Source organism: Hevea brasiliensis, chromosome 1 (genome assembly GCF_030052815.1).
Source record: "Hevea brasiliensis isolate MT/VB/25A 57/8 chromosome 1, ASM3005281v1, whole genome shotgun sequence".
NCBI classification, from domain to species: domain Eukaryota; kingdom Viridiplantae; phylum Streptophyta; class Magnoliopsida; order Malpighiales; family Euphorbiaceae; genus Hevea; species Hevea brasiliensis.
Window position 1 is genome coordinate 125,456,092 of NC_079493.1, and position 26,553 is coordinate 125,482,644.

General features: G+C 35.2%; 3 protein-coding genes and 1 long non-coding RNA gene across 7 annotated transcripts; 2 read left to right on the forward strand and 2 right to left on the reverse strand.

Annotated features, from left to right (window-relative positions):
• Nucleotides 1-1,533: 1,533 nt before the first annotated feature.
• On the forward strand, nucleotides 1,534-7,881 carry LOC110667233 (uncharacterized). 3 transcript variants are annotated; one of them, XM_058151717.1, is made up of 3 exons: nucleotides 1,534-2,854; nucleotides 7,145-7,272; nucleotides 7,381-7,881. In XM_058151717.1, the coding sequence occupies exons 1-2, from the start codon at nucleotides 2,065-2,067 to the stop codon at nucleotides 7,270-7,272; spliced, it is 918 nt and encodes a 305-aa protein (XP_058007700.1). In that variant the 5' UTR covers nucleotides 1,534-2,064; the 3' UTR covers nucleotides 7,381-7,881. The 3 variants fall into 3 exon arrangements, with proteins under 3 accessions (XP_058007700.1, XP_021683722.1, XP_021683729.1); XM_021828030.2 differs by having other exon boundaries at nucleotides 7,145-7,261; XM_021828037.2 differs by lacking the exon at nucleotides 7,145-7,272 and having other exon boundaries at nucleotides 1,535-2,854.
• LOC131182363 (uncharacterized) lies at nucleotides 4,552-6,505 on the forward strand. Its single transcript, XR_009150709.1, has 2 exons — nucleotides 4,552-5,510; nucleotides 5,667-6,505. It is a non-coding gene; the product is annotated as an uncharacterized LOC131182363 (long non-coding RNA).
• A 374-nt stretch (nucleotides 7,882-8,255) lies between the features above and the next one.
• Nucleotides 8,256-10,501, reverse strand: LOC131182362 (nascent polypeptide-associated complex subunit alpha-like protein 1). The gene is made up of 4 exons (XM_058151732.1): nucleotides 10,229-10,501; nucleotides 9,155-9,251; nucleotides 8,889-9,022; nucleotides 8,256-8,775 (listed from the first exon to the last, which is right to left on the reverse strand). The coding sequence occupies exons 1-4, from the start codon at nucleotides 10,286-10,288 to the stop codon at nucleotides 8,443-8,445; spliced, it is 624 nt and encodes a 207-aa protein (XP_058007715.1). The 5' UTR covers nucleotides 10,289-10,501; the 3' UTR covers nucleotides 8,256-8,442.
• Nucleotides 10,502-14,417: 3,916 nt separating this feature from the next.
• LOC110667210 (transcription elongation factor SPT6-like) lies at nucleotides 14,418-25,402 on the reverse strand. 2 transcript variants are annotated; one of them, XM_021827993.2, is made up of 17 exons: nucleotides 25,216-25,402; nucleotides 25,044-25,115; nucleotides 23,830-23,941; nucleotides 23,650-23,740; nucleotides 23,251-23,329; nucleotides 22,898-23,012; nucleotides 22,519-22,735; nucleotides 22,195-22,410; nucleotides 21,987-22,112; nucleotides 20,882-21,265; nucleotides 20,530-20,640; nucleotides 19,655-20,434; nucleotides 18,101-18,239; nucleotides 16,880-18,024; nucleotides 16,562-16,771; nucleotides 15,611-16,055; nucleotides 14,418-15,377 (listed from the first exon to the last, which is right to left on the reverse strand). In XM_021827993.2, the coding sequence occupies exons 1-17, from the start codon at nucleotides 25,268-25,270 to the stop codon at nucleotides 14,701-14,703; spliced, it is 4,974 nt and encodes a 1,657-aa protein (XP_021683685.2). In that variant the 5' UTR covers nucleotides 25,271-25,402; the 3' UTR covers nucleotides 14,418-14,700. The 2 variants fall into 2 exon arrangements, with proteins under 2 accessions (XP_021683685.2, XP_021683693.2); XM_021828001.2 differs by having other exon boundaries at nucleotides 25,034-25,115; nucleotides 25,216-25,386.
• Nucleotides 25,403-26,553: the final 1,151 nt, after the last annotated feature.

Genomic DNA, 26,553 nt, shown 5'->3' on the forward strand with positions numbered 1-26,553 from the left:
GGATTAGATGTCATAAGCTCTGTTTGAACTTCATTTGATTGAAAATGTCAGAATATGAAATTCATCAACCAAAAAAGCACAATGATGTTGCTTCTAACACTTCTTGCTCATATATTACAAGTGGCTCCAACAGTGAGGGCATCTTCCAACAGCTGGATTCAAGTTCTTTGGGTACTGTTTTCATGTTGTTGTGGCCATGCAAGGGGGCTCAAGTGGTATGCATGGTGGTGGAAGCCATAGCTGATTCATAGGTTTCACACAATTTGTAAGGCGCAAAACTAATTCTTGAATTTTTTTTTTCTTCTTCTAGTTCTCTTCTTCGACCAGTTTCTTGCACATTGTATTTTTCAAAAAAAGTGAGTGTATTAGGTTATTGATTTTAGTTCTCCGCAGATTGTAATTTTGATTCCTGAAATTCATGGAACTTGTTGATTTGTAATCTTGTCAAATTGTAATTTTAATTCTTGAAATTCCTAGAACTTGTTGATTTGTGGCTGATTTTGATTAATTATTTGTTGAGTTTGTTGATTTTGCATTTGTTTTTTGTCTTTATTATTGAGTTTGGATTTGCATAAAGTAGAGGAGACAAAAATGGAGAAGGATTCAGAGCCAAAGATGGAAAAAGATGGTAGAGACAAAAGGGAAAGAGAGACAAATAATATGGAGAGAGAGAGAGAGAGAGAGAGAGAGAGAGAGTGAGATGGAGATGGAGCGTGACAGGGAGAGAAATGAGGGAGAGAGAGAAGGGAAAATACAAAAATGAGTGAGGGAATATAAGTGTTATGGGAGATTATGGTAAAGCTTAATTAATTATTAACTAATGACAAAAATATAAAAGCTTGAATGGAACGACTAATTACTTAACAAAATAAAAAATTAACTTGTTTTACCTTTCATTGTATAATTCATTGATTATTACTTGATTTATTGGATATCTATTAAATTAAAAAAAAATTAATTTTTTAACATAATTATCAAAATTTATGAATGCGAAATGATAATTTTTAAGAACATTAGAGTAATTCACTCATAATAAAAAAAAATTATAAATTTAGCTTTTTTTTATAATGGATTAGTATTTATTCACTTATACTAGTTTTTTAAATGAAAAATTAAAAAATTAATTTTTAATTTTCATAATTTTACTAAAATTAAAAAAAAACTTAAAATAACATTATTTTTCTTTATAATAAAAATTATGTTTTTAAATATAAAACAATAATTTTATTAATATTTAAAATGAATAATTATTTAAAAAATTATTTATATTAAAAAATTAATCATATTATTGTAAAATAAATAAATAATATATTTTAAAAACTTTTTAAAATAAAATAATTTTTTACATATGTTTATAATGATTTATTTTTTAATTACAAAAAAATATGAATAATTGATTTAAAATTTTTTTAATTAAAAATTATTTGTTATTATTTTTTTTTCATATTTATTCTCTTTTCAATAAAAAAAAATGAAAACTAAAAGTTTTTAGAAAATGAAAAATGGATATGATATCCATAAGCAAAAAGCGTTTACTGTTTATTATGGGTCGAAACGAGTCGACTCAATCTAGCAAACTCGGCCCATTCCTTTGCAACAGGAACCCTAGTGGCCTTGCAGAAACCCTTCTCTGTTACCATCTTTTTCTCTGCAAATCAATGCTCCATTCATTAATCTGGACTTTATGTTCGTCTTCTATAGGCTCTTTACTTCCAAAATGACCAATACCCTAGTCAGAAACTTTCTTTTTCAGCTACAAAAACGTTTTCTGCAAGCATCTGCAATACCCTTCTCTTCCACTTATCCATTGCCCACCACCACTTCCTCTTCGTCATTTACAGTTCAATACCTCGTGAACTCATGTGGGCTTCCCTTAGAATCTGCTATATCAGCCTCCCAGAAGTTTCAGCTCGAGAAGAATAAGCTACAAAAAGCTCAATCCGTACTGGAAGTCTTGAAAGCTCACAACTTTAGCGATACCATGTGGCCAAATTGATTGCAAAGTGGCCTCAAGTCCTCCAATGCAGGGTAAGAGGCAATCTCCAGCCTAAATTTGAGTACCTTATGAAAAATGGCTTTGTGGATGAGCTTCTGCCTGAGCTTATCGTGTTAAATCGGACAATTTTGAAAAGGGGTTTAGATACTCATATCAAACCATCTTTTGAGTTCTTGAGATCTTATCTTAATGATAATGATAAAATTGTAGCGGCTATTAAGCGTGCTTCTTGGTTGTTGACGCATGATTTGAAGGGTAGAATGCAACCAAATATGGATTTCTTAATAAAAGAAGGCGTGCCTCCTCATTGCCTAGAAAAATTTATTACGTTGCAGCCAAGAGCTATAATGCAAAGGAAGCATAGGATAGTTTATGCAGTGAATGCTGTTAAAAATCTGGGCCTTCAACCGACGTCTCGTATGTTTGTACATGCTGTTAGAGTGATGATATCAATGAGTGAGTCTACTTGGAAGAAGAAAATTGAACTTTTGAAGAGTATTGGATGGAGCGAAGAAAAGATATTGTCGGCTTTTGTGCGAGACCCACTTTGTTTAGCTTGCTCAGAGGAGAAAATCAAGAATGTGATGGATTTCTACATGAACACTATGAAGTTGGAACCGCATACTATAATTGCGTATCCCAAGTTTCTTATGTATGCAGTTGACAAAAGGCTTCGTCCAAGATATGATGTTTTGAAGGTTTTGGAATCAAACAAACTGATTAAAGGGAACAGGAAAATTGAATGGTTGTTCACCATAACTGAGAAGAATTTCATGAAGAATTATGTTAATAGGTATGCAGATGAAGTTCCAGGTTTATTGGAGATGTATGTTGGCGCCAACAAAGCTAAATATATAGGTACTTCATAGCAAAGTAGTAATTTTACATCAACAATGCAAAACTCATTAGTAGCTTCGTGAGTTCATATCATATCATTTTGGATACTGGTTTCTTAAGGTCATATCTTGCTGTTTTTTCATAACAATTTTAGTTCCATTCCCTTAGTTCTTTGTTGCTTTACCCCCTTCTTTTGATGCATGTTGTTAATGGCTTCTTACGTTGTATTTGAACTTCCATCATTGAGGACACAACTTAACCATATGTACTCCTCAAAGTTCTTAAATTTTGATGTCAGAAAATCTTGTTCTGTTCTTATGGTGAATTTTTGTTGTTCCTATGACACCTTTGGAAGGACTGCCTAACCTTCGACTTTATGTTATCGCTAATCTAAATTCTGTGAGCACTGAAAGAATATGACAAGCAATTAGAAAAGAAATTCCCATTATAACATGGTAATCAATTAGAGACTAAAGCCTCAGTAACACCAAACACTAGGTTCAAATTTGTTAACTAATACAATAGAAAAAAACCATGAACAAGGGAAAAATAACAAAGTTAAAAAGATCCGGACTTAAACAGCTTATAGTGTAGAAACTGAAAACCAAAAGTGCTTCCGTATCTCTTAACATTTTAGGAAGGCTGTCCTATTAGTCGGTAAGTTCCATGCAAGCTGAAACTATGTCTCCATCTGCAGTGTTCAGGGTTTTCACTTTCTTTAACCTGTGACTTCTACTTATCAGATTGGCATACCTTTGAAAAAGAGGTATTCTTGTGTTGTAAAGCATTGGAAGTGGACTACATGTGACAGCATTTCTTTGTATTTCATTGCAAGGGTGTGAAAGGTCATTTATTGCATCAAACTCAAGAACGAAACATTGGGTATGTAGAATTTTGGGCTGATTAACAGAGTTAACGGGGAAATACACTGACCAAGGTAGCAACATTTTTTCCAGTCTTAATTTTATTGCTTCTAGAGGAGGGAAGCTTACTTCAGTGAGCATTGAGAGTGATGGATGTAGAAGGGAAATTTACAGTAATGTTTTCGTCATAGCTGCTACAACATGCACAGACAAATATTGCAGGAAGAAAACAATGGTGTAGATGTAACTCGTCTGTAGAGTCAAAGGATTCTGCTATGAGCTCAGGCTCTAATATCCCATAATTATAGCAAGGATAGAGGTCAGAAAGAAGCATTCCTGAGCTACATATGGCTTCCCTTTTTTCTGTCTCTCCTGTCTAAAGGGCAATGGCATTTTCGATTCCTTTTCTGGAGATTCATTATGATTAAAATAGTGTGTCTATTGCAAAAGAGGTTAAGATTAAAGGTGAGAAGATTTTTGGTTGTTGCAGTCACTGAAGAAGAAGAAGAACACGAAGCGGAAGGGTTTTGACCTTGGCGACTTCTGACAGGTGATGTCTCCTCTCCATAGCGAGCGTCTTTCTTGTGATCTTTCTTCCAATTTCCAAAAAAACAAGTAATCAAATTAAACATCAGGGTTGAGATAAGCAGCAGCGAAATAATGATAAGATGAAGAATTTGTCATTATTTTCGACTTTGTTCTTGAATTTTAATAATTAAATTAAAAAAAAATTTATTTTCTATGAAAACGACTTAGGCTTTAATTAGTCTCCTGTTTCTATTATCATTGAATCCGATTCAGAAGGCTTTATTTCTGCCGTTAAAAATGGTCACTCGAATGTTTGTTGAGAAGTCCAAGCCTCAGTTCAATACATTCTGCATTTCTCTCATCAGTTTGAAGCAGTTCAATTCTCTTATATCAGAAGCAATGGGGTTGCTCATAACCTTGCAAAGCTTGATTCAAGAACCAGCTTCCATGTAATTGGCTTATAGCCATTCCTTCACCCATTCTGAAGGCTCTTGTCTCTGATGGATGTAGGTCTGTGTAATTAATCCAAAAAAATAATAATAATAATAATAAAATTAGTCTCCTGCTTCGATAGAATTGGAAGGTACAAATCGCTTATATTTATTGTGAAACTACTAGGAATACAGATTGATTGTCTTCAGTAGCTTTGGACTTTCACTTATTTCACTTATTTTAAGTCTTTCCTCTAACTGATGTGAAAAATTCTTGTATCATTTAAGCTTTGTGTTCTCATTTTTAGGTAATGCCGTAATGGTTTATTGTTTATTAAGCAAACTCGGCCCATTCCTCTACACGAGGGAACCCGTGGCCTGGCAGGAACCCTTCTTTGTCACCATCTCTCTCTTCTCTCTCTCTCTCTGCAAATCTATGCGTTGTCCATTAGTCTGGACTTTGTGTTCGTCTTCTAACGGCTCCTTACTTCCAAAATGTCCAATACCCTAATCAGAAATCTTCTTTTTCTGGTACAAAAACGTTTTCTGCAAGCATCTGCAATGCCCTTCTCTTCCACCTCTCCATTGCGCGCCTCCACTTCCTCTTCGTCATTAACAGCCTTGTGAACTCTTTTGGGAATCCCTTAGAATCTGCTCTTTCAGACTCCCTGAAGTGTCAGCTCGACGAGAATAACCTACGGAGACCTCAGTCTGTACTGGAAGTCTTGAAAACTCACAACTTCAGTGATACCCATGTGGCCAGATTGATCGCAAAGCGGCCCGCAGTCCTCCATTGCAGCGTGGGCAATAATCTCCAGCCTAAATTTGAGTGCCTCATGAAAAATGGCTTTGTAGGTGAGCTTCTGCCTGAGCTTATTGTGTCAAATCCGACAATTTTGAGAAGAGCTTTAGATACTCATACTAAACCATCTTTTGAGTTATTGAGGTCTTGTCTTTACGGTAATGACAAAATTGTAGCCGCTATTAAGCGTTTTGACGTTTGATTTGAAGGGTACAATGCAACCAAATGTGGATTTCTTAATAAAAGAGGGTGTGCCTCCTCACAGAGTGGGAAAAATTATTACGTTGCAGCCGAGGGCTATAATGCAAAAGCATCATCATATGGTTTATGCAGTGAATGCTGTTAAAAATCTGGGCCTTCAACAACGTCTCGAATGTTTGTACATGCTGTTAGAGTGATGCTATCAATGAGTGAGCCTACTTGGAAGAAGAAAATTGAGCTGATGAAGAGTTTTGGATGGAGTGAAGAAGAGATTTTGTCGGCTTTGGTGCGAGAACCAGTTATTTTAGCTTGCTCAGAGAAGAAAATCAAGAATGTGATGGATTTCTGCATGAACACTGTGAAGTTGGAACTGCATACTATAATTGCGTAACCCAGGTTTCTTTTGTATGCAGTTGACAAAAGGCTTCGTCCAAGGTATGATGTTTTGGAGGTTTTGCAGTCAAAGGAACTGATTAATTGGAACAGGAAAATTGAATGGGTGTTCGTATTAAGTGAGAAGGATTTCCTGAAGAATTATATAGATAAGTATGCAGATGAAGTCTCAGGTTTATTGGAGATGTATCTTGGCGCCAGCAAAGCCAAAAAGATAGGTACTGCATAGCAAAATAGTAAGTTTACATCAACACTGCAAAACAAATTGCTAGCTATGTGAGTTCATTTCATGTCATTGTGGATATCGGTTTCTGAAGATCATAACTTAGTGGTTTTTCATCATAATTAAGTTCCATTCCATTGATTCTGTCTCTTTTCCCCCTTCTTTTGATGCATGTTGTTAATCACTTCTAACTATGTATTTGAACTTCAAATTGAAGTGACAACTTAACCATCTGCACTCAAAGTTCTCAAATTTTGATATCAGAAAATCTTGTTCTGTTCTTATGGTGAATTTGTTCCTGTGACACCTTTGAAACGACTGCCTAACCTTCAACTTTATGTTATTGCAAATCTAAATTCCGTGACAAAAATATGACAAGCAATGAGAAAAGAAATTCCCAATATAAAGTGGTAATAAAATTACAGAAACTTCACAGTAACACTAAACACTAGATTCTAATTTTTTAACTAATACAATAGAAAAAATAATGGTGGTAGGGAACTAACAAAGTTAGAAAAGATCCAGACTTACACAGCTTAAATTCGAGAAACCTAAAACATTAAGTGTTTCCATATCTCCTAACATTTTAAGGAAGGCTGCCTATTCTAGCTGAAACTGTGTCTCCATCCGGTCTTCAGGGTTTCCACATTCTGTAACCTGGGACTTCTACTTATCAGCATGACATACCTTTGAAAAAGACTCTGTGTTGTAAATCATTTGAAGTGGGCAACATGTGATAGCATTTCATTGTATTTTTTTGCGAGGGTATGAAAGGTCATTTATTGCATCAGAGTCAAAGCATTGGGTATTTAGAATTTTTGGCTGATTAACAGAGTTACTAGATGTGAAAATTACTGGCCAACTTTGCAGTCTTAAATCTTCATTCTTCTATTGGAGGGAGACATACTTTAGTGAATAGTGGTGGATGTAGAATGGAGATGTACATTGATGTTTTTGTCGTGGCTTCTGCAACATTCATGCACAAAGGTTTCTCTTAGGTCCCCAACATGTGCTTTTCTTCTTCTCTACCTGTTCTCTCACTTCTTCATAATCTATGGAGAAATTGACTTAACTGATCAATTAACCAAATTTTAATTTGTTTTTAGACTTGAAGAATGAGAGAGCTGGACTATAATAAAGGCAGAAGCTCCTAAAGTTGAATTTAGTGCTCATGCAGTTGCAGTTATTTCCTATCTACACAAACAAATATTTCAGGAATAAAACAGTATTGTAGATGTAACCACTGCTTGTTGAGTCAGGATTCTGCTATGAGGTCTGGCTCAAATATCCCATGATTATAGCGGGGACAAAGGATAGAGTGAAAGCATTCTTGAGCTCTATATGGGTTCCCCTTTTTTCTCTCTTTTCTAAAGGGCAACAACATTCTCCATTCCTTTTCTGGAGATTCATTATAGTTAAAAAGATAGTATGTATGTGTAATGGCTCATAACATTATATCAAACTGTACTGGTCCACTGAATAGGTAAATATGTGTATTTATTATTTGCCAACAAAAAATCTTCTATCACCTGGTGCATTGCTTGGATTGTGAACAAAACCTGCAAATGTTTGTTAATTTATTTCTTCTGGCAGAGAATTTCTTGTGATCATGTATTGCATACGCAAGAATTCCATCTTATAACCCCCAAAAACTGCTTTTCCTGACAATTATGTTGAGGCTTTAATTTATTTTCAGAAATGGACTACCATATGTTTAGAATTTCAATAATTTATCCTTTTGCCTTCAATTGAAAATAAGGCATACTCGACTATTCATATCACTTGGATGACAATTTTCTTTTTATAATCAAACTTGGTAATAATTTCTAGTTAGGTGAGCCCCTTAATTTGTTTCAACCTCAGGAATCTTTGAACCTTAAGGTCAGCTCAAATTACTTCTTTTGACAAAATTCTTTGCATTAGGCTCTAAAGGAACGATCAAACAGAGTTGTGAATTGAACATGACTAAAGAAATGAAAACTCCACTTAATCACCAAAAGATGCATTTCATACTCGTTTAGTAATACAACAGAACCGAGGTAAATCCATATGAAAATAACAAATTTTGGGGGGCAAAAAGAAAAAAATCCCGACTTCAAATCACACAAATATGGTGAACCATAATAAAAATGCCACTTAATCACATAACAATTTAAGTAAGGCTCCTATCAGTTGGTAAGCTCCATAATAGCAGAAACTATGTCTCCATCGGCTGCCTTCAAAGCCTTAACGGCCTTGGACCTGGAGACTCCTGCTTGTGTCATCACCAATTCAATATCCTTTGGCTCAACTCCAGTTTCATCCACCTCTTCGTCATCCTGAGCCATGGTTGAAGTCTCAGGCTTGGAAATCACGTGGCTGAGATCAGGAGCCTTAAACTGCTCTGCAGCCTGAGTCTGTAGTTGTGAGCTCAAGTCTTCAATCTTGGCCTCCCCAAAGATAACATACGTGTCTGATGTTGGGCTTTTAAAAACATCCGGCTTTGATATAACAAACAAAATCTGATTTTAGTGGCAACCAATTCTGTGTTAGTAGCAAACAATACAAAAATATATAAAAGAAGCAGAAAAAAGCAAAGACAACTGATTAATCAAATGAGGTAGGAAGAACACACATTCTTGCTCTTTTTAACAGTAACACGACTAACACCAGGGATAGGTTTCATTCCAAGCTTCAACATTGCTTTTCTACTCTTCTTTTCACTCCTGCTGTGCTTTGACCTACCACTTGTATCTCCATCTCGTTGTCCTATGAATAAAAGAGAAGGGAGAAAAATTGTAGGCATAAATAAATAGCATAACCAATAAGACATCGATGCCTTAAGGCTAACTTTATATATTTGAAAAGGGCAAATAGAGAATCAATTGCATTGTCTTTTACCCTCAGCTTCATCTTCATCCTTGTCATCGTCATCATCATCGTCATCCTCATCATCATCTTCATCCTCGACCGCATCCTCAACCACAGGCTTATCAGACTTGATGAAATAACAATGTAAAGATTGCTATTAGTAGCCCATAGATGAAAGAACAGTATGGTAGAATGAAGCAGTATAACAGTGTTCTATATCATGAGAATTTGACAGCTATCAGCATTGTTGCCGCTGTTATGCACAGTACCGAAATAACTGATACAAAACAGATTTGAGCAATACTACTACAATCACCACAGTTCTCTAAGTAAACGACAAAAAGGGTGATTATCAGCTAAAGCAGATTCCATATACAGACTTCACAAGATAATTGAAAATAGAAAATAGTTTTTCAACTTGGTGACTTCAACCAATCAAAGGAAGAAAATATTTAAGACTAAGAACACAGTGTGCAACTACATGAAGCTAAATGCCCACAATTAGAATTTGAAAGATCAAAAGACATCACAAGAAGTAAATCACTTTAAGTGTACAAGCAGAGAACTTTCACATATTATCACCATTTAAGTTTTCTATCACAACTATGACAATTCCAGAGGAATTTTGTGACATATAGAGGCCCTATTCACATACAATTTAACAAATAAAAGCCATGTAAGAAGACAACTCATTCATTTATCATCTGTAAACTCAAAACCGAAACTTCCAATATCAACTTAATGTTTGAAGCAAAACACGTCAACAATAGAATAAAAACATGGAAATTGTTCCATTTGGAGAATGAAGAAATGAAAATTTTGAAGTTTTAAAATACCTTTTAACACTAATCCCAGACTAACATCGGGCAACCAAAATAAGGAACAAGTAACAGTATCATATTAGATCTAACAAAAACAGAAGAACAAGAAATGATCCAGAGATCAATCACTATCCTGGTATAAAAAATGAATAAAAATAACTTGGGATCCCACTAGAAATTAATCAAAAGATGTACACAAACACATACACATACAAAGAGAGAGAGAAAGAGGCCGGCCGGGGGGGAGGGGGGCGGTGGGGAAGGTGGGGAATGAAGTGCTTACCTCGAGAATCTTTTGAGCTTCGAACTGAGCAGCGAGCTCTTCCTGGATCTCAGCAGTCATGGTTTGTTCTTGAGTAGGAAATTAGAATAGATAGAGAAAGTATCAGTCCGAACACAGAAAAACCCTAAAACCCCAGAGCCTAAGGATTCTATTACCATTAGCAGAGATGCAATTTATCGTCCGGGCCAGTTGAAATTACAAGACTGACATTCGCAATTTCGGCTGCGTATCGGGCTCCCATGGGCTTGGATTGAATGTCCGATTTACTACAAAAATGCTCCGTTTACTGACTCACCACACGAACAAAGGAATAAGGATGTCATGACCCGGTTTCGGTCTGATTCAAAATTGTTGAATATGAACAGATCAAGTAGGGCGGATTCCTATGGATCTGATTTGGTTATGGGCATGTTTAATAACGGTTTTGATTTTGATTTTAATTTTGATTCAATATAAGTCAAGATAATTTAATAAAAATATTTTATTTTATTTTATTTTAAAAGAAAAATAAATTAAATAATTATATAAATCATCACATTTAAGTTATAAATTAAAATAGAAAAAAATTATAAAAAAAAAGAGTACTTAAAGATAAAGGGTGCTTGATTTCGTTATGGAATCATGAAGAGGATAAAATATTGGATGGTCGAACACTTTTGTGAAAAAAATTAAAGAAAAAAAAAGAAGAAGAAGAAATATTTAATTTAATTTGGTTTAATGATTAAAAGTATATCACTCATCTAATAGGTGTTAGGTTCGAGTTTTCACATTTCTAATCTCCTATAAAAAAAAAAAGAAGAAAAAGAAGAAATAAGAATGCAGCGCGTAATATTTATAGGTACTCAATCCAATCGAATCCTAGTAGAACGGTTTAAATAATATATAATTGAGTTGAAGAAGGATTTGAGTTTGAGAAATAATATTCATGGAGGTTTTAAGTTTTACATGCTAAGTATCCATTATTTGAACTTATTTATATAAATAATTAATTAAATATAATATATATTTTTTACAATAAAATTTATATTTTCTTATATTATATTTAAACAAATAGAATTTAAATATCTTATAAAATTTTTAAATTTTTAGAATATAAGTTATTAATTAAACATTTTTATGTAAAATATTGATTAAAATATATAAAACTAAACGATTTCGTATATTATTCAAGCAGTAATTGTAACACACCTAATTTTTAAATTTATTATTTTGTGGCTAAATATTGATATTTTATTTTATTTAAATTTTAGAAAATTATTTGAAATTTTTAGGATTTTAGAAATCGGGTTCGATTTTTAAAAAATATAAAATTTTGGTGATTTTTAAAAATTAATTTAAAGACCACGTGGCAAAACTAAATTATATTTGGACTCTACGAATTTTTCTGAATTTTCTAGAATTTTTTTTCTAAATCTTTGGGCCTCGTTTTTTGTCCCAAGACAGAGTAAAAATTTAAAATTTTGTATTCTGAATTGGATCAGCCGAATCAAACCGGACCGATCGAATCAGATCGGCCCTCTTTCCCTTCTCTTTTTCTTACCCCCGCACCCCGACACCCCTACTTCTCTTCCCTTTTTCTCTCTCCTCCCTCCACCCTTCGCTGGCCAGCCATCGCCCCAGCCTCCCCCACATACCGGTGCACCTCTAGGCCACCTCCCCGTCGCCGGCCGATGCTCCAGGCGATCGGAAAAAGTCGTGCGAAGTCCTCCCTGCGCACGCGCGTCGTTTCGTCTTCCCGGGCCAATTCCGACCGATATGGCCACCAATCAAACCGATCTTGTGTCAAAACCCATTTACACTTCGAGAGCTTTTCATAGACACCAAGAACACTAAAATTCATTGAGCGGTTTACCCAATTTTTGTCCGAAAAATTTTAGCCCATTTCAATTTTTGGGCTAAATTTTTCTCAAACTGTGGACCCCAAGAGAAAACTGAGAGTACAGAGTGCTCTACTCGTCGAGAGCTTCGCGACAATACTAATTTCAAAATTTTCCGACACCGTTTTTCGATGGGTCACGCAAAATTTTGTAGTATTTTTTTGAGGATTAAATGAGCTTAGAAAATTTCGTAAAAATTATGTACTAACTCCCGTGTTGTGGGCTTCGTGTAGGTACCTTCAATTGGTGAAAATTCAACAGTTGTCTAAGTCTGTAAATTTCAGACCCGGCAAACAGGCTACCGAAAAATTTTCGAAATTGGGTCGAGATTTTGGCTACCCCACCATTGTCAAATATCACGAGCGCGTTCCCGGGGTCAGAATTGGCATAGGTAAACCCGAACCTTACTTTTTCTTAATTATCTAGCGCTTGAATTTGATTAAAAATCTATAAAATATTCGTGGTAGCTTAAAAAATTATAATTTTTTTTGCATTAGCTTAGTAATAATGCTAAGAACCGCGGGGCAAAGTGTTAGAATTTTTAGAGTTCATTTGGATAGTTTTTGCAAAAAGGGTTAATTATAAGGACTAAACTGTAATTTTTCACATTGTGATTGTTGACTGTTTGGATGGGCTCAGGAGGGGCTATGTGATGTGATTGAGTTGTGGATGTGCGATTTGTGGATATAGAAGTGCATTTTGAGCCATTTTGCTGGTTGGGTAGGTCCTAGGTATAAGGGAGACTCTGCCGGATTTTCGGCACGACTTAGAACATCTTTAATCTTTTCTTAGTTTGTATTGAGTCAAATGTATTAAATAATTATAATAAAATTATCAGGTGAGCCGGGACAGCCTTTCTCCTCCGTCCAGCTGCCATAGTGATCTCAATTTAAGTCTGTGAGTAAAATATTAATTTTAATTGTAATTTCGATATTATTATATGTTCAAGCATGCCCATGCATCACTTATGTATCTATATAGTTAAACAGTAGGCACGTTTTATATTGCATTCATAATTGTTGAAGTGTAATGGATGTTGTTTGTGGTAATTTGGAGCAGTGTATGTGCGTGGCGTGCGTGTGGTATGGTATTGGACATCAGGACGGGTAGACACGGCTTGAGAGACACTCGCTGGGACCCCGCATTTGGTTTATTAAGTGAAAGTCCGGCTTGAGAGACACTCGCTGCCAGAGATTGGATTAAGAGGGTTGTATAGGGGATCAACTCCCATATATGTATTGCTTGACAGTGTTAAGTGTGTGAGTGCTCCAAATTGCCTTTTTGCTATTATGATATGAAAATTATGAGGATGTTGCATTTCACTCCACAGGGTGCATTAGCTTTTTAGATAGTTATAGAGATTATGATTAAAATTGGTATTTTACTCTCTGAGTTGAACGCTCACTTCTGTTCATCTATTTTTTCAGGCTACAGGAGGATTATTTTTTGTGGCTAACCTGCTCTTCTTCTCCACAGGTCCATTGATAGTATTTAATATACTTTGTACAATTGAGTTAAATTTTAGACTCCGCATGTGCTAGAATAACTTCTTTTTATTTTGGGCCTATATTATAAAAGTTATGTTGGACCTGTAAAATTATTAACCATATGCATGATGTGATTGGATGAGGGAGCTGAGCTCCTATTTGAGTTATGACATTTTGATTATATGGAGGGTGAGCTGAGCTCCCCAATTTATTATATATTGTGTTTACAGGTTGGGCGAGTCAAAAACTCCCCGTTGAATAGTCCATTTTATGGCTGGACTCTGTCCGGCTGAATTCTTGAAATTAGGCCCAAATGGGCCTTAGAGTTGGGTTGAGTAATAGTTAGACTTACTACGGGTCTCGGGGGCTTTAGACTGGCCCAAATCCTAATGCCGGTCCGGCCCATAGGTTGGGTCGTGACAGTAATAATGGTTAAACTCCCCCCAAGTCAATCCATTTATATTTAATGGTTAAACTCCTCATAGGCTTATAAAATAAGATAAAATTGTCTACAGTTCCAAGAATATAGAGCATCCGTGCTTGCTCATACTCATTCCACAAGGCAATCCTGGCCTCAGAGAGGCTTACTGAAAACAAAAGAGCAGCAACATAAGCAGGGATCAACTCACTTGAAGAAGGTGGCCATAAACAAGTGGAATTCTGCAGGTGTTGGCCAAATTTATATTTGACATAAAATTTTTAGAGTTCAGGTAAAATTTGTATGCACAAATAGAAGTTCTAGAGCAACAAAAATCATTGGAATGGTTACACCCACAACTTAACAGACAAATATCAGCAACCTCTAAAATACTGACAATTTGACAATGGAAAAAAGAGAGTATTTATCATCAAATATGAATCCTTTCCTATCAAAGATCAAAAAGTCGCATAAAGATGTCTCTAATTGACTTTCCATAAAGGGAGGTCAGGCTGTTTTTCTTCTGTTTTTACTTGTTAGCCATGCATTTCAACAATTACAGCAAAAAGATTTAAAAAAAAAAAAATCCAAAACAAAACAAAAGGAGTTGCAGTTGTTCTATATGCCTTGGTATAAGTTTGGAATAGACAATCTAAGTTAGGAGGAATTGGCCAGATCACTACTGGCACTTCAGGACCATCCACTCCCACCACCTGTGAAAGAGGAGCTCTTCCCAGATTTAGAACCCCATCCAGTAGTCCCAGCCTCTGTATCATTGTTAAAACCACCTCCACTACCACCAGAGCTGTTCTTATTTCCCCACCCACCATTCCCACCAAAGTTACTGCTTCCAACCAACCAGTCATTGCCGCTTGCAGCACCACTTCCGAGAATACCCTGTGAATCAGTACCATTCCTGCCCGGGTTGGCTCCATCATCATTCCCAGCTTTCCCAGACAGATTCCAACTGTTTCCACCAGAAGGGTTGGCACCCCAACTTCCACCACTTCCATTACCCTCAGAAAACATTCTCTTTCCATCACCATCCACACCTTTATCCTTAGGATTTGTGCTCCAGTTACATCCAAAATCACTTCCATTCCAACTGTTGCCATGCACCTGCCCCTGCCAGCTTCTGCCCCCAAGGCCATTCCCATTCCAGCTATCTCCATTTCGGTTGCTGCTGTCAGATGGCTCATTATCACTAGAGACACGTCCTGGTCCACATCCACGTCCTTGTCCTCGTCCTCGTCCTTGTCCTCGTCCACGTCCAGCCCCACGTCCATGGCCACGGCCACCATTTGGCAGAGGCAATCCACCTGGACGGCTATTTCTTTCATCTCCATCCCTACTATAATATTTTCTGCCTGTTAATGATAGAGAAGAAACATAGCAAAATTAGTTGATACATTGAACCACAAGAAATTGTTCCCATGTATACATAGCCAGGAATAGAGTGATATTCATTGCTACTCTTTAAAAGAATGGAAAAGAAAAGAAAACACTGAAATTTCAGCATTTCATGCCTACCTAATGGGATATGCTAATTGTTAACGTACCACAACAAAACAGTTATAATAGAAAAAGAGTCTAATTTTACCTCTGGAGCCAGTGGTTGAAGGTTCATCTCTGGTTGAATTTAACTGGCCTTGCCAACCTTCATTACCACTGCCCATGGATGCTCCAGTGGAATAACCAGATGAGGGATTTCCTGTTAGTGTTGGGCCATGCAGTAAATCATCAATGTGTCGTTGGAAATATGCCACAACCTGTTCAATCTTCCCAAAAATCTGCCTCCTAAATTTGAATCCCTCAGGCTGCACACCAATATATTCATGACGTAGGATTGTTCTTATGTAGGACAAGATGAAATTGCCAGGATGCTTATAAGAAATACCAAAACAGTAAACTATCCTCATTGGATGTTCTGACTTCTCAGCTCTTAAGAGCTCATCAACCTCTGCCTCTGAAGCCCTCATAAATTTTTTGAAGTTTATCATTGTCTTAAGGTGAGTTACCAATGGATTAACATATTGATCCATAACCTGCTTATGAAAATGAGGGAAATGGTTTTATTCCTGTCAGGAATCAACAGGCTTAAAAAATTCAATCAGACAAATACATGTTAAGAAAACAGCTAAAGAAGAAAGGTTAATTCAGTAACTACAGCAAATATTCAGACAGGTTAAACTACATTGTGAATCATCCTGAATACCAGAAATATATACTTCCTTAATTCATCTAATTTTGTATATATACCACATTGCATGTAAGACTCCAACAAAATTGCAATTCATTACACCCAAAGATAGCAAATTATCTCATAAATTCATTTATTCTTCAAGTCTTGAAAGTTGAAAATGACAAGTTCTCAATTATATTTTGCAAGGAAAATCCGCTGCATGCCTGATTTGCTCACTCAGTGCAGACAAAAATTTGATACATCAGAATTAGGAACTCATCAATATAATCACATGGATATAATGGTAAAGAAAAGCACATGAGACTGCACATAATAGCCTTTCAAGATAGCTGACATGAAAGCACTGACCTCATCTAAATCCCCAAAAATGCTATCTCCTATCTTCAATTTTTTCCCAATATGGAGCAAGCTTTTGATATCTCTATGGTCCTTCTGACCTTCAATGATGTCTTTGTGAGCATAAACTCCATCATAGACTTTCAGAGTTAGTACCAAATAATAGACGCCTCTTGGACTTGGATGAAAAACATATTCACCAATCTCCTTGTCAGAAAGGAACTAAGCAAAGTAGATGAATGCATCCCTCATCAGTAACATGCAAAATTAATTTAAATTGCAAAGTGACAATATCATAAAAATAAAACATGACACTTCGAACTAACATACCTCTATTGCCTCGTCCCCAGTGATATTTTTAAAGCGTGGATGATTAATAGTCCTCTGCTTGGACTGTTTCTTTGCAAGGTCATTCTTGCAGGCTTCACCTTGCTGTCTTGACAATTTGTTCTTGCCTTCATGATAGTAAGGATCAATCTCACGAAAATTTTGATATCTGCAACTCTTCAGCTCACTTTCTTTGCAAGTTAGAAGCACTTGGAATCTACTCTTTTCAAGTTGTTTAATCTTGCAAGTAACGACATCACCTTCATGTAACTTGTCTGTCAAAGAAAAATCATCAGTCCCATCCAAAAAATCATCCTTCATTATTACTCCAGTCAATCCAAAGTCAAGAGCACAAAATGCTCGTTGTGATAGAACTCGGCGAACAGTAACCTGAATAATTCTTCCTTCAGCGAATGCATCCTCATTTTTGCCTGATATCAAAAAGAATAGCTCATCCTTAGTTGGTTTTTCATAAGGCTTACGAGGATCGAGAAATCCATGCAGCAGTTCATTTTTTATATCATGAAGAGTTTCTCTTTTGTTTTCTCCCTGTTCTATTGCATAATTATCAGCATAATCATCAATATCAAAGTCATTCAACAGCTGTGGATTGTTCTTAATGTATGTTAGGGGCTGTGTTTGAGCAACATCATTATGGACAGCCTTAGACAAACTTTCAGCAAGACCATATGACTCAGGGTGAATTCTTGTATCATCCAATAGACCAAATTCATTGGCAGCAGAAAGCAGCTGATTACCACGGACACGCAAAAAGCCTACTGCATTATAGAAAATCTTCTTTGATCTCAATCCACAGTCTGCCAAATCATATCGATTGTTAACCATTTTACCCCCAATTAATTCCCTATGTAGAAAGGCTGCTGTTTGAGGACCAAGCCCAGAGACAAATTGGAGGGGAGCTAAAAGCCAGTCGTGGCTCATTGTAAAAGTTACATCCATGCCTACCTGATTGGTAACATCCACCAATACCATTTCAATCATGTCATACTTCTCAACAGGAGTCAGAAAATGCTCCAAGGAGTTAAGCTTCCAAGAAACAATATCTTTCTGAGGTCCACACAGTGTTGCAATCATAGCCAACGGATTTTGGAGGTAACGCGCTAGAGCCACAGCTCGTCTAACAATGCCTATAAATTATAGGAGGCATAAGACTGGCTAATAATATTAAACTGAAGAAAACACCAAAGATACCTACGTAATTACCTTGTTGTCCAGGCAGTTGGGATGATGAAATCTTTGAATTTTCATAAAGCTGAGCAAATGATTCATCTCCGTAAACAATGTTGATTTTATCTATCATTTGGCCAATATCTGTAGTGTTTTCTTCCACCTGAAGTATAATCTGATCACAAAACAAAGAAGTCATATTTCAAGTTTCTCCTCAGATATACAAAACACACCAATGCCATAGCTGGAAAATACTGCAGAGCATCCAAACAGTGATTTATACTGATTTTAACTGCTGGAAAGAATACTTTATGGAAACAGTTTTAAGAATTAATCAAAGCGGGGCATATGTTGTACTTTATGAATAAATTCTGAAAATTTCCATAGTGTCTCAGAAATTATAGGCAGAAGCCCAGATATATTTCGCTTTAAGCTATCTTTTAGTCCAATTTAACACCCTGTTTGAATTGGTGGATAGGTGGATAATAAGGAGGAGAGGAAAATAGGTTAGGAAACTGCCATGTGGATTCCATGAGTAACTTTCTCTCCAAATTGGAGAGAAAGTGAACAGTAAATAAATGAAAACATTTTTATCCTTATAATAATTTATTTTATTTACATATAAAAAGGATAAAATAGATATTTTACTATTAAAAAGCTACTTTTCCCTTTTATTTTCCTTTCTAACATCCAAACAAGGGAAGGAAAATAATTTTTCATTTACTTTTATTTTCCCTCCTTATTTTCCTCTCTTTATTTTCTTTCCCCTCAAAAAAAATTTCCCAAATATAGTGTAAAGAGAGCTTCAAGTATTAAGTCTTATATGATTTATTATTATGACAATTATTTGAATGCGAGTCATAAAAAAATGCTAAGAACATTAACAAGTCCAATAACCATAATATAGAGAGTTTTTGAATGCTTATCAACCAGTTGCTTTCTATTTTGTCATCATAATTTTCATGCTAACAGAAAAGACTCTCCTAAACAATCAAAGTAACAATCACTTCAAACATCGGCAAATTTAGACAAAATATTTGAAATTGGACAACTGCTTCCTAACCCAAAAAAATTGCATAAGAAAGAATGAAATAAAGATGAAGATTGTACAAAAACAAAAGTATGGATTAATCAACATAAATAGTGGAAAACATTCGTGTAAGAAGCATGTCAGAGTTATCCCACTGAACTCACTCAAGAATTATCATAAAACTTCTGGACAATTAGGGCTTCATCTAGCCACCCAGCCTAACTTATCAAAAAGAATAACTGCTATCAAACAATAAAAGAAAGGAAGTTTCAATATTTATGTGGAAAAATTAAAGTCCAAAGAGAAGTACATTCCTTGATCTCTAAATCTACAATAACTATAATCAAATGAGCAAGGAGTCAGTTTACAATAGTTTTTCCCATAAATACCACAAGAACATTGGGAAATTTTCTAATCTCTACTTCAAGCAAAAATTTTCATGCCATTCAAGGAAATAGGCACATAAACTATGATGCAATACACACTAATAGAAGATCATGTATAAATCCTAGCTAAGTAACTCATACGTACACCACTGCATGAAATTTAGGAGTGTATACCTCCTCAATATCATCCTTCAACCATGTGCAACACACATTAGCAGCACCAAGGACTATAACGTTTGGCCTATGATTTAATATGAACTTGAAGACACGTTGCTGGTCATATTTCTTCCGTTGCTGGTCAATAACATCCTGTGACCGCAGGCTAAGGGATCTGGCTTCCAACACATCAAGCAATTGTCCAGATGAATTCAACATTACAAATGTAATTGGTGGCTTTCCAGGACCCCAGCAGCAAGCCGCGACTCTTGGTGCAATACCTTCCTCCTGTCCAGCAGCGTATTCCTTCTGCTGATATGGTGCAATCGACACTCTGTTCCACAATTGCTTTCCATATTCCATAAGCAGCCAACTCTTTGCTCTGGTGATCAACAAGGCTCGAGCTTCTTTCTCCAATGAAGGAAGAAGAACCTTTAAAAATGCTTCCTGAATTATTAACTTGCGTTGCTCATCCCATAGTCGAGCAGACCCATGACTACTGCCAGTAAGATAAATTTCTTGAGAGTCGGTGACCAACTTATTCATAACATTTTCTGGTAAGTTTATGGTAACTTGAAGGAGCTTCTCCTCTTCTGCTTTAAGAATAAGAAGCCACTGTGCTTCTTGAAATTGGTCAAGTGGCTTGTCTCTCAGCCACTTAACCCCATAAAACAGATGAAAAGAATCTATTGTCTTGTCTCCTTCTTGGGTTGGGCAGGTGGATACTACAGCTTTATCCATAAAAATTCTACGAACATGTTTCCTGACACATGGCTCACAGCTTATCTCCATTGCAGCCTTAAGCAAAACAAAAAGATAAGCAAACAACAACTAGACAAGCCAACAAATAGGCCTGAATGTCAAGCAGAATCTACACAAACTTAACAGCATACCATGAACCTAGCACCGTTAAGCACTGCTTCAGGAGTTTCAAACATTGGACATGTAAAATCTGAAGCCATTACGTCTGGAGATTCAACAGGATCTTCCCAAAATTCCATTCCCTACAGTCAGAAACTCTACCAATTGAACCAAATATAAAAAATAAAATCAGATATAAACCATAAGCTGTCTCAAGTTGATGGGAGTCTGTAAGAAAGGCGGCTCTTCTTAGTTACTTTTAGTCTCTGTTTAAAAGATTAAGCATAATCAGTGGTTTATCCCTTCAACTTTAGGACTTTCACTCTCTGAATCTGAAGTGATGTGGGACTAGTTTGGGAAAAAAATTGAAAAAGCAAAATTTACCACTTTTTCTAGTGTAAGATGCAATCCAAATTGCTCAGAACTGCATCCAAACTTCCTTGCAAGCTTCCATAGTCCAGCCTTGCTACAGTTACTGTATTCTGATCTCCTTTTTGGCAACTTGAATTTGCTTACGATGCCCTCTTCAGGTGGAGGAAAATGCAACATAAACTTCATGTCCAAATCATTAATATCTGTCTCTGTCTCAGCTAGCTTTAGAGACTTCATTATTGTATCAAATTGCTGCTCAAGCCAACGAAACTTCACCACATCACTAGCAGTGCAACTTTCCTCTTCATAACGTTTGTTGTAACACGTCTCAAGGGCATTCTTTCGCTTCTGAAGAAGCAACCACTTCTTGTCCAGTTCATTCACAGCCCAGAGAATCTGCAAATCATGAATCAAATTGACTGGCGGAAGTAATTCATCCTATCTTATTGTTGTTCCCCACTTATCATTCATTTTATTGTTGTTTCCCTTTTATCATTCATTTTTTTCCTGGGTTAATGGTTTAAAAAAAAAAATAATCCTTACATATATTCAATTCAATTATATAAAAAACCTTTCCCACTAATGTCAACTGAAAACAAATTGGAAAGAAACATACAAAAATTCTCAAATTGCTAAAATGGTATATATTTTATTCCGAAAAACTTTTAATATGATATACTTAAGTGTAAGTAACATATTTCAGTTAACCTAGCAAATAAAAATAAAATAAAATAAAAACTATCAATTTTTCAGTCTTTTTCCTCTTACCCCTCCCCCATCCCCTCAATTATGCTTATGTGAAATTTTTCATGAATAAAATATATGTCAAGTGACGCAACTTAGATTGATATTAATTTTACAGGTTTTGTATATAATTAAAAGAAAAATTAAAAGATTTGGCCATAATTGCAGATTGGAGCAATTTCAAAATGTCATTATCATTTTGTTTCCTCATTGACCAATCTAACAGTTCATTACTATTGTAAATTCCCCTCTATCCCGCCTTCCTCTATATTAGATTCTAGCAATTGATTCAGCCACTCCAAGCAAACAAAATCTACCTGCATGTCTCTGTATTTATTTATTTATTTATTTGTCTTTGTCAAAACAGACATACCTTATGCCACTTCAGTCTGGTACCTTCTATTCCATCATTATCATATTTGTTTTCTATGTCATCTTCCTCGAGATCTTGCAACAGACTAAGGCACTTTTCCTTTCGATACATAGCAATAAATGGAATCTAGAAATGAAAATAGAACCAATTGTTAGAAAATTCAATTCAATAAGTGAATAACAGATACTGATTTACTTATATTACTTACGTCATACTTCTCCAGATGACGCAATTCCAGAAACCTCATGATATCTTCCTTGTTAATCTTCTTAAGTAGATCTATGTTCATCACACTTTCTTCCTGAGCTTTCTTCTTGCACAACAGAATATTTATATTTGCAGCAAGTTGATTAAGTATCCAAGAACTCTCCTCATCTCTACTGATTTCATCAACTGGAGCTGGTCCAGAAATTTCTTCAAATATCTAAATTAACAATATAAGAAAATATTAAATCCACATCACACTGTAAGACATAGCCAACATTTTGTAGAAGACTCCATGAACATCAGTATTAATAATGAAAATTTGAACCTGCATCCTCTCGGGCACATCATTCTCCTTAATTATACTGTAATCCCTCATAGTTGTGTAATTATCCAGCTCAAACTCATAAAAGTTATCTGGTTTGACAATCTTAACTAGATGACGCTTTAGAATTTCATCTGCGTTGCCAAACGTGCAGCCAGCTTCTTCTAGAGATGAAGCCAATGTTACTTGCTGTGGCTTATTTTCTCTCAACCTTTGTTGCCTAATAAGGAATTCCACAACAATGATCAAACTGTAAATTACCAGTGGAAACAAAAAGAAGCCCTTCAAAATTATTATACTAATTCTAGACTCTAGAGTGAATTTAAAATTTTCCTGAAAGAAAAATTTACAATTCAAGGGAACAGTAATGAGAATAATGTACCTTGGGACCCCTTTCTTGTCTCCTAATTCATCGAAAACAATGAAATCTGCCATTTCATCATCTTTATCACTGGACACAGCTTCCTCTTCTTCAGCATCACCATCGTATAATGAAGCTTCAAAACAAGTGAATTGTAATTTAACTAATAAAAAGTGTCAACCTTACAGAAGGTGCAAACTTAGAAATAAAAGATACATACATTAAAACATAAAATGTAGCAACCAAAATAATTAAATTTTAAATAATAACATTTAAAACATGTTCACTGTTTGAAAAGACCATTAGTTGAATCAAAACTCTAAATATAATAGGCATACACCATTAACACTAATTGAAGTGAGAGATAAAAGTACCATCGTCATCAGAAAACCCAAAATCAGCTGTGTTCTTAGAAGATTCAGCTTTTTTGAGCCGCTTGAACTTTTCATTTCCCTGACACAAATTTTGATCAAGCATAGTGTCAAAAGGGAAATGACAAAAATTCTAGTCCTTTTATTATTATTGATTGCAAAATACAAACAATGAAGCGAATATTTGACAACAAAGAGAAAGAATTTCCTTTAATTTATATAAAAGGGACATAGAGAGGGACCATTAGCAAATTTGGTTGACTATATTATCCCTCATGATAATAGAAATGCATATAATTAGAGTGTAATGGACAAACAAAAAATGGTATATTGGCAGAAAGAATTTCAGATGTCCCCATGCCAGGAAAGAACAAAGATGAAGCAAGGGGAATAAACACTCACGACATTATAGGAGTGTACTACTCCAGAGATTTTGTTTTCTCGGAGCAACTCAAAATCATCATCATCAAGAATCACATCCTTTACTAGTTTCCTAAAGAAATTGAAACACGGCACTTCAAAATGGGTAATCATATCAAACGTTTATAAAAGTACATTTTAAGAATTAGAGAATAAATTCACCTTTTCTTCTTTTTCTTCCTTTTTTGTCTGTCTTTCCCACCTTGTTCGCCTTCCTCTTCCTCCTCATCATCAACTATAAACCCATCATTCTCAAACTCATCCAAATCATCCTCTATTCGTCCAAGATGAGCCAGTACCAATAGTTAGTTTGAAAGACTTCCACATAGAGACTTGAAATTAACAATAATAGAACAACCAAATCGAAAAAACTAGACCACTATAAAACAGCACTTATCATCAGCAAAATTGAAATTCCATTAAAAAAAATGCACACTTGGAAAAGCTACAAGAATACACTAACGTTTAGAATGTGGTTTTGAGTTTCACTCTATAGCACTTTTCAACACAAAAACTACAGAGCCGATTAATTATATTATGCTAGAAGTAGAAAGCAGATAATAAATGGTTATGCAAGATCATATTAAATAAAAAAAAGAAAATGGAAAAAAAAAGAAGAAAAACTAACAAAAAAGGAAGAAGCCATCACACAGATAGTGTACCTAAGCTAGAAGAAAATGGGTTACCCGCACCATTTTCAAAACAAAACAGAAGAGCAACGCTAGAAAGTCTAGACTAAGAAACAAAGACTACAAAGAGTAAATGGAAAATACCAACGTAAAGAAAAGTTCAAGCAGGAAAACCACCTCAAAGGAAAGGGAAAAAAAATAAAGTACTTTTGCAGAAGGCAGAAAGTTGCAGAACGAGAATATTGAAGCACTTCAAAGAACCAGACAAAAAGACACTCTAAAAGGAAGAAAACTTTAAATTCTCGGCATTATATATCGCGGGATATTATACCATAGAAGAAGTAGACGAGACAACCCCAAAATATCGAACAATACTACAAAACGGCTGTACCAGCAAATTATCGCCGGCTGTTAAACCCATTTCGCCGAACAGAAAATATCTTTTCTGAAGAGATAATATCATACAAACGAAGCTTGAAAAGCACTCAACCAAAGAGTTCAAATGTCGAAAACTAAACATGAAAACAGACAAACCATTCAAACAGAAAGAGTCACAAGCTATCAGAAAAACCAGATATAGAAACCCTAATAGCCATGCGCACGCAAAGAGGTATCATTTCTGCACTCGTAAACCCGTAAAAATAATTCTCCATAGATGAACTCCTAAACCCAAAATGGAACGATTATAAAGAACGTAGAATCACAAAGCACGTATAAAAATGTCTACGTTCATTTACGTTTCTGTACCATCATACTCTTCGTCTTCATCTTCTAGAATAACATTCTCTCCCTTTCTGTCCATTACTTGGACTCCATCATCTGTCAAAACAACAACCCAAATACCAGAATAAACCAAATATGATATTGCTGTAACGGAAAACGAATTCTGTGTGTGCAAAAACATATAAAAGACTAAAACCGTGTTCATCATCTTCATCGATTAACACGAGTTTCCTCTTGGAATCCTTCATCATGAGTAGCTAAAAATCCAAATGGGTTCTCTTCTTCCTCTTTGTTTTCCCCTCACTTAGGCTCTAGGAGAGAGCTCTGAAAATGGAAACGAGACGAAGCCTGTCAATTACCATGGACGGTGTGATACTGTGCAGAGAGAAGGTACAATTAGTGAAAAAGGAATGACCTTTTGCTTTTATTTACAAAAATGCCTAGTCAAACTAATGCCGCACTGTATTAGGTAAATTAATGATTCGGCGTCGTTTGGACAACCGGATCAGAAGGGTAAAATAGTAGTTTCGCCCAGTAACTTTTATGGAAAACGAAGCGTATAGCATGTGAGATTTACAGCACTTAGCAGAGATTTTTTTATTCCAATCAAAATTCTTTTTTTTTTTTTTATCAAAAATCAATAAATAAATGCTTTAAATATTTTTTAATATAAAATTGATAAATTTAAAATTAATAAGAAAAAAAGGGTAAAACCAGTGATACCTAAGCTGTAAGGAGTTGGAAAAAAAGGCAAACCTCAAAATCTTCATTCCATATATTTAAAAATAGAAAAAAATTAATTAAATTATTTCTTAATTGAGCGATTAGAATCCTTTTAACACATTGACTTTGGATAAGCGTAGTCCTCAATTATTTCAAAGCACCTGTTTTGGGTCATAATTTATTTGTTTTGGTTCATAAAAAATATTAGTAAGATAATATTAAGAGGGTTTAATTTTACTTATAAATTAATTAAATTTATAAATAAAAAATTATAAATAAAATAACTGTTCCATGTTAGAATGGAGAAAAAATAAAAGATATTCAAAATGGCAATGTTTTTCTAACTACGTAGTGCGCATTTAGCCCGATAATTAGGAGGCCTAAAAGACAAATCCATGAAATCAAGTGACCAAAGTGGACAATATTACACAAATGTATAGGGCATACCCTTATGGCCTGTTTAGACGAGGATGAATAAGAGGTAAATAAAAGTAAAAAAAGAAAAACGATTTATGTACCATTGAGGATAAGTAAAGATTCTTGTCTTATCCCTTAAATATCAATGTGAGAGCTAAATTATTTTATTTTTTTCACTTCTCAAATCTATACTTTCTTCGGCTCTTCCCAAGTATAAATATAAAAAATATAAAATACTTTTCTCTATCTTACCATCAATTTGCTTTCCTAAACATGAAAATTTTTTTATTGTTTTCTCCTCCTCCTTACCCTTTCTTATGCTTGTTTTAATTACCCATTCTTCATCCGTCCAAATAGAGCTTAATGATTATCATTGTCATGACCCAACCTATGG